This window comes from Lupinus angustifolius, chromosome LG18 (genome assembly GCF_001865875.1).
Source record: "Lupinus angustifolius cultivar Tanjil chromosome LG18, LupAngTanjil_v1.0, whole genome shotgun sequence".
Taxonomy (NCBI): Eukaryota; Viridiplantae; Streptophyta; class Magnoliopsida; order Fabales; family Fabaceae; genus Lupinus; species Lupinus angustifolius.
The window spans coordinates 3,130,399-3,139,059 of NC_032026.1; the positions used below are offsets into that span (position 1 = coordinate 3,130,399).

The following is an 8,661-nucleotide window of genomic DNA, read 5'->3' on the forward strand; positions in this document are numbered from 1 at the left end:
ATTTCAGACCTTGGTGTTCGGGGGTAACTAAAGTAAAACATAAGAACTTGTCTAAGTAGTTCAAACTCACAAGAAGTTGAGAAATATATGTTCCTTATTCAAAATGATTTTGTCTCCTCAAGAATTTGTGAAGATTTAGTTTATTTCTCTTGTTGATTTATTTATGTGCAAATCAAATCACTTCAATTCAAAACCATCAAAATATGTTCAACTCCATTATTTGTGCATTGACATATTTATATGATTCATTTTATTAGGCAATTCCTTGTGGTTCGACATAACCCTATACTATGCTACAATTGAATCTTGAAAGAGGTGTAAATTGTAAAATAGTAAAGTGTTATCAATAAATTTATTTGTCCAAAACACCTTTTAATATACAAAAGTAATGAAACTAAACTTACTAACTTTTATTTATTGTTATTTACTTTCCGCATTTTATTTATTCTTTAATACCAACCTTCCTTAGGAAGAAGTTTGGTTTGTTAATAAAATGAACCCGAAAGGGAGTAAATAAATAAAAGGTCACTAAATTTATTATTCTTTTGTTCTTTATTTATTTATTTGTATCTAACAACTAACTATTCATCACTTTTATATATTAGAATACCATTAAACTGGTGTTGGAATTTATTCCACAAAACCGAGATGGTATTCAAAGGTACTTAATAATTATGTAATAGGTAATTGCTTCGATACCATTATACCGACGTTAGAATTTATTCTAACAAAACCGAGATGGAGCAAAGAAGGAATGACTTATTCACATTATTATTAAGATAGTAAGTTGTAACTGGAATATTCTTGAAACCATTATACCGGCGTTGGAATTTATTTGAACAAAGCCGAGATGACGAACAAAGAATAAAATCGAGTTTTCTTACTTAAAAAAGGAACATAACGAAAATGAGAGTAATAACCTCTCAACAAATTGGCACTACTGTCAGGACAATTTGTTGAGGGGGATAAACTCCCAACAACACCGAAAATATCTTTCAACAAGTGGTCAATGGGCAGTTGGGTGTTTCGCGTCTCTTCAAGGTTGATAAATTGTTGTGCCCCTGAACGAACATCGTTCATGGTGTGCACAATGTCTTTGGATAGTTTTATCTTGAATAGTCCGAGCCATAGGCCCATTACTAGCAGGTTAACCGCCACATTAAGAGTTAAGATGCAGACCTTTATTTCTACGTCGTTGAATCGATCTAAGTATGCTTAGATGGATTCATTTTGTTCTTGTTGAATGTCATTCAAGGTATAAGATGATCGAGGTTGCCCTTTGCTGGTTGTGAGCTAGATATTAAACTTGTCTGTCAATGTGGACCACTGATCAATGGTGTTTGGTGCCAAGTGAGTAAGCAACTACATAGCAGTTTATTTCAAAGTAACTGAGAATGCCAAACACATGATGGGGTCAATGGCTCCATTGAAGAGCATAGATGCTTCGAAGGCGTCCAGGTGATCCTGAGGATCGATTGCTTCCTCATAATCCTCAATGTTTGTGGGACGTGTAAGTTGATCGGTAGTGGACAAGACATGATGGCTGTCGTGAAGGGGTGTTTGGCTCCGCAGAAGCCTTCCTTGACGTGGGCGGTCCTTGTTGGGAGGTGGATGACTTGTATGTTGTTTGGGACTCTCCGACAGATTCAGAGTGATCAGCCACCAATCGTGGTAGGCTATAGCTTGACTCTGCTTTGGGTTGGCAAAGTACTTCCAGCCTTTGTGCATGTTGTTGGATTAGTTGTTCTTTCTTTTCTATAATCTGAATGAGTTGTTGGTTAGTTTGAGGCGTTGTCGTGAGTTCTACTAGCTTGGTTTGAAGGTTGTATGTGATATTGAGGGTTGTTGGAAGGGGTGTTGTCATAAGGAGGCATGTTCACTGGTGTCGTGTCTACTTGGATGATGGGGTGTGCTTGATTTCTGGTGGCTACCATGGTGTAAGTTTCCCATATGCGGTGTAAATGTTCTCCTACATGGTGATAGGAGGGTGAGTCGAGTAGTAGCTGGACACAAGGTCTTCTCATTGGGGATAAGGTGAGTCTGGGTCGGGTAATAGTTGGGTTGGAATGCTTCCTGAGTTGATGATTTAAGCCTGGACCCGTTGGTGGAGGTACTTGAAAAGGTACTCTGATGATCAAGTCAGTAAGTGACCGAGGGAAAGGATAAAGAGTAATATCTCAAGATGAGGGAATAAATGATATAGTATATGATAATGCCAAGAGATACTTCATTATGGAGGTGAGCCCCTATTTATAGCGAAGGTGGATGCAATATTCTCTAACTGATGTTGTTGGTATGACCGACCATTTGAGCTTGTCAGCCTGTTCTAGCTAATTAGGAAGCTACATGTCGGGTGGTCTGGCCAAGCGTACTCTGAGCATAGTTGACTTATAGCTTGTGACAGACTTTTTAGTCGTAATCTAGGCATGTCCTTGCTATAGAGTAGGGAGTTAGGTGAGAGTTGCAAGTGGCAGGTAACAGGTGTTGGCAGCATGATAGATGGGTGGCAGAGGCATGGTCCCAATACCAGTGAAAATGTTTCTTTTGGTGTAGTCCGATTGGTCGACTTGTACCATGAGTATTAATGTACCATAAGTCCTCATTAGGTGTTCGGTCTTGGTTGAACTCGAGTATCCTAACCCAATCAAAGGGGAGTCATTTGACCGGGGTGGAACAATATCTATATTTTCTAAAATAAAAAAGGGAAGGGGATGATATTTGAACTTAGCCATTTAGATATTTGAACTTCTACATTAGACTGAAAATATTTCATAGGAAAGTTTTTTATAGCGATGAGTAAAATGGTACAATTGTCATGTTTTAAACTGAAGTGTTACACCTTATGTTACAATGCAATACCAATTAAGCAATCTCTTAGAGAGAATGATGACTTTCGTTGCCAAATCTTTTCATAAAAAGGAATATTTTGTATTTGAATTTGACAGAAAAGTTATATTTCAATTTTTAGCTAATATTTAAATGGTTTCGACAACCTTTGCTTTGAGTGCAATGAAATGAAAAGTGTATGGTTAATCTTTAAAAACTTAGAATATTGATTCTTATAATTTAAATTAATATACAACTTCCAGTAAAAATCATGGATTTTATTATTCATTGTCCACAGACTAACAATTAAGTAAAAAATATTCTTATTGAGAAAACAAATTAACTGAGATATTTAATTGAGTAAGGTGAGATGCACTCTCAAAGTTATAGTCAATGAGAATAATTGAAAATTGCATACTATAATAAAGAGAATATATTAAATTAACAATTATTTTTAATTAAATTAAATATTTATTTAGTGTATGTTTACCCCTCTCAACAAGTGATTCTCACATGAAATCGAACTATTAACCTTTTTTATTTTTGGAGATTTAATAAGATCTTAGCCTATTAGATCAACGCCTTGTTGACAAATAATATTTTTTGTTGTTGGTAGGAAGTATTTTTTGTTTAAAAAAGAGTAAGATGGGTTTTACTTTTCTTTCATTTTTTGTTATTTTCTTTCATTTGTTAATTCCTAAGTCATGGTGTTGGCCCAATATACAACAAACCCGAATAATTGGGCTATTCGGTAATTTGCCACAATTGGCAGGTTCATAAATCCTACTAGTCAATCACAAAGTGTCTTTGTTACTTACTCTAGTTTTACGCACGTGCGTTTGACCATTACGACTTCGAAGCTTCGGAAAAGTCAATGTTGTCCTTTTCACACTTCAATCCTCGTCAATAAGCCCTAAACCTTATTTTCTGCTCCAAATTTCAAACCGAAGCTTGCGCCGTAGCAGTGATGATCATTCAATAATTGCTACTTCAACTAACAACTTCAATTCCATTCCGTAATTTCCATCTTTCGCATTCTCTTCTTGTTTTTACGTTGTTATATTAAATTACCAAAATGACACCGTTTTTTGATAAGTAATTTAGCTCAAGTCTTTATTCTTTGTATTAAATTAGTTATAATAGTTAAAGTTATTTGCTCTCTAATATCAGGTTCCAATTTTCATTCTAATTAGTTGAGACTTAACAAATAAGTTATGGGTTTTTGTTAATTGCCTATTGTTTCAATTTATATCAGCTGTCATTATCTATGTTTTGTTGCTGTATTATTGTACAATTGGGTTTGTTTCCTTATATAATTTTAAACTGGGGTTGGAGACTAGTAAACTGTTGGTCTAGTGAGTGGCGTAAGGTCCAACTTGATACCTAGAATTGTCAAAAAACTTCAAAGTTTCGATCACTGAGAGTGATACTTGTAGAGGCAGCCACACACAAAAACTGGGGTGGCATTTATATTGCATTTAGTGGAGTTGTCCAATTGTAGTAAAATGTTGTCGTAATCGCGGTTGTGGATACTGACAAAATTGTAATATTGTTGACCATGACTTAAGATCATGGTTCCTAATTATGAGTTTATATGTGTCTACTAACCAGATGATGTTTTGAATTTGATTATTATAGTGAGAACGTGGGAAATAGGATGCGGGCAGCGCCCTACTTTTGTCCTGTGGATTCGTGTGAGCAAAGGTTACAGATTGAAAAGAGGCTTGGTAGTGTGAGAGCAGGCAAGTACTTTAGTCTTGTCTCGAGGTATCTCAGTCTCAAAATTAGCAAAAGTGAATTTGATAGGTGCTGCATTGCAACTATTGGGAGGGAGAATGTGAAGCTTCATAATCATTTCCTCACGTCACTCTTGAAAAAAATATGCCTCTCCGACACAACCCCTCCAAGGAAAAGAAAAGGAAACATACAAGATTCTTTGAATGTCAAATTACCTAATGGGGGTAACAATCTTCAGCCTCTATGCAGGGATCTTCCTCAATCACCTCGAAAAGGTAGGACTCCAAATTTGCGTGACCGCAAATTCAGGGACCGCCCCCGCCCTCTTATTACTCATGGGAAGAACAATAATAGCATTGTGTTTGAGGAATCAGTCCCTAAGATTCAGGAGCAGCAAAGATCGATCGAACTACATTCTGTTGGTAGTATGCCCCCTCTGTCTGTGGAAGATGTGGAGGATGTTCAGGTTATTCAGGATCTTAGCATTTATAGAAGGAGTCCTATTCGACCACCTCTTGGAATTCCCACATGCAATAAAAGGGCACGGACAGTTTTACGTCGGGGATTAGAATCTGGTACTGTCACCGATACCTGTAAAAGCATTAGTCAGCTACCTGATACATGTTCTTTGACGAAAAGGTTGGAGCAGAAATTGGAAATGGAAGGATTAAAGATCTCAGAGGATGCAGCCAGTTTATTAAATAAAGCGCTTGATGTTTACCTCAAAAGATTGATTAAACCCTGTTTGGATTTAGCTGCATCAAAGTCTGTAAATAAATCTGGTGGTCTAATCCAAAGTAGTCTAAATGGGCTACAAAAGGATTGGTGTGTGAAAAAGCAAGTTGGACTTGTCTCCGCATCTATTTCTGATTTTCGAACAGCGATGGCGATGAATCCTGTTATATTAGGGGAAGACTGGCCACTACATTTCGAGAGAGTTTGTCAACGTACATCATAAGAATGAGCAAAACAGGCTTAACATTTAACTTTTTATTCATCTGACCTATAAATTTTAATTTCCGTCAAAGTAATGACACTCTCGATCTGATATTGAATTCAGTCATAAAAGTTACTGATGTACACAGAGTATAGAGAGTTCTTAATTTGGTGACCGTAGTCTGTACAGGTTATAGTGCTGAATATTTTAGTTTAGGACATTATGAGCATCATTGGTGACAATGTGGGTGTGCGGGAAATGGTAGTTTTTCCTGAACCAGCTTCTACAAAGGTTGCTCATGATTTTATATCAAGAATGAAACTTCATCCTTTTTGTTTGTTCATTGTTTCAATTGCATTCAAACCGGGTTTCATAAGTGTAAATTACCCTAGTCCTATTTCTCATCTTTGTTTAGTTTGTGCATCCTCTAAGGGCCGATAAAAAAAAAGGTCGAAATGGCAGAGAACGGAAGAAAAATGAAAGATCTCACACAAACATTTTGTTTATGAATAGTACATATTTAAATAGCAAAATATTTTGTGATTTTACTTGTGTTGCTTCCGGATTATGAATGAAGTTTATGTTACAACTCCTGTTTCTAAAGTTTAGATCATATTCATGACAGATATTCTAATTGTGTAACAGTTGGTAAGATTGGAGAAATTCTTTTGGCAGGGATTAAATTATGCTTCAAATCTGAAATGCATGAATGGGCCTTTTCTTTTTTAGTATAAAATTTATGAATGTAATTACATGCTTTAATTTTGATTCCAAGCTGTTAGTTTGTGGTCTTTTGCTACTTCTGCATAAGTTTGCTTCAGTTGAAACTAAATTTAACATTATAGTCCATAGATTCCTACCTAAAGCTGTATTCATTCAACTCCAAGATTTATTATCTTCTTTTTGTGGTGGTGGCTTTACGGTCATGCTGAGACACCTGATGTAACTGTAATGTTTGTTAATTAAGAATTTTGAAGTTTAATAGGCCTAATTTAAGTGACTCTTCCATAGTCGGATTTGAAGAAGGTAATGTAAGTAGTAATTGGAAGGGGAAAAAATGTTTCTAGTAGCATTGTTTTACTGAGACCCATATTGTACTTCAATATAAATTATTGGGAAAAGTTCATAAAATCCCCTTAAACTTTATGTCTTTTGCGAGTAAACACCGTAAAACCTTCTTAAACTTTAGTACATCAATTATTTGTTACATTTGATTCTCTAATTTACATTTTAGTTCAGAATTATGATTATCAACATTGTAGTCTAACTTATACTTTAGCCTGAAGAAGATTGTAAGTTGAAGAGCTTGTATGATTGCCTTGAGATTAATTATCATAATATCCCAAAGAAGTGATATACAATGATTTGAGCTTGTTTGATAAGTGATTTAGAAAATTGTTCATGCTTATGGATGACACAAGTGATAATAGGAATGAGATTACCTGGTGGGAGGAGAATGAATCAAATATTCAATTATATGGATTGCAATCATATACTGGTCTGTAGCTTCAATAAGAATTGCCAATATTTCTAGTAAGTAAATCCACAAGCACTCAACCTTACCCATAATGTACTTTTACTAGTAATTTAAAATTGTATGTACGTAAGATCAATTTCACTAATAGTTAAAGTTTAAGGAGTAATTATAAAGATAAAATAATTTAGAATATTTTGTTGGTTTTATGAAGTTTTCCCTAAATTATTTATTGGCTTAGAAATGGAATTCATGGTTTTTTATAACTTAGATGGTTTTTGTCTTGCTTCTTATTTGTTTGAAGATTGATATTAAGAGCATATAATTGCCAATGTGTTCGCCAGGCCTCGTTACATTTGAAGTTGAGTCAAATATGTTAATATAATCTCTGTTTGACTAAACTGTGACCGGAGAGCTTCCAACCACCATGGAGTTCCATTGTTACATGGGTATGGGAAGAGTGAAGAGTCACAAGTGAAACACCACATCTAAAACCAAAACCTTAAGACATTAGTTTCATGAACTTTTCTTCTTATAAACTCTTTTACTCCTCTTGCATATTCAATGTGGGAATTCGCACTTGAATAAGCTCAACAATATCTATGTATTATTAGTGTAAAAATTTATATATAGTTAATGTATTATTCGTTATTTATTTGTAGAAAATAAAATATCTACTTATATTAAGAGGTAAGTTATTTTTTTCAACCACTAAAATTTGACATGTGTCCTATTCTTTTTTAGTTTTTTAGAAAATGATAAAATATGATGATGTCATGATTTTAGTAGATGAAGAAGATAATTTATCTCGTGATCCAATAAAATTTTTTATTTTTCATATTTATATTAATATTTTGAAGAGTCAATAATATCTAATGTAAAAGGTGGATAATATTATATCTATACTATTAATAAAGCCAAAATACGTAATAACCACCACTATGTCATAATTTTTATATTCCAAATCCTTTGTAATCTCTCTCATTAACAACTAATATAAAATTTGACACATTACTTCCATTGCTTTCATTAATCTTCCACACATTATCTTATTTATATCTTTACTCTCTATTGATTCCATATGTTGTATTTCTTATATTTAATTTTTTTTTCTTAAATAGTATAATATGAAAATGATACATTCTATATCAGAAAAAATAAGAACGTGAGTCGATCGGCACAGAGTACTGATCGATAAGGAGTGTAGGTCGACACGCTAGTATTAATATTATATAAAATTTCATGTACTTTTTATTCCTCTAATATTTATAACTGGGTTAGACAAAGTAAAATAAAATGTATTTGTACTTTTTATTCCTCTAATATTTATAATTGTGTTCGACAAAGTAAAAAATATTTTTGCCACTCTTCCTTCTTCCACCTCTACACCACCCATACTCTCCCCCTAAACAAGCAGAATTGCTCCCACAAAAAGCAAATGGATTTCATCAAGAATATAACCTAGATTAACAATAACATTGAGAGTTGGGGTTCACATACATTAGACAATGCATATAGATGAACAAACCTTTGAGAAAGCTACTCTCTATTTTCACGCCAAACCTTTCATGGCCTTTCTCCAATTTTATTCTTCTTTCTCACCATTAAACCTATTATAGCGGAAGACACATGGAGAAATTTAAATAGAGAAAATGACACTGAGAAATTAACGTGATTCAACAATTTG

The 8,661-nt window shown here is 34.2% G+C and overlaps 1 protein-coding gene across 1 annotated transcript; it reads left to right on the forward strand.

The window, feature by feature from the left end:
- LOC109332440 lies at positions 4,372 to 6,229 on the forward strand. Its single transcript, XM_019567422.1, has one exon. It carries the CDS (start codon positions 4,484 to 4,486, stop codon positions 5,519 to 5,521), a length of 1,038 nt encoding a protein of 345 aa, XP_019422967.1. The 5' UTR covers positions 4,372 to 4,483; the 3' UTR covers positions 5,522 to 6,229.

Coding starts and splice junctions, on each gene's coding strand:
- LOC109332440 (XM_019567422.1), top strand. CDS start 4,484: ATGCGGGCAGCGCCCTACTTTTGTCCTGTGGATTCGTGTGAGCAAAGG.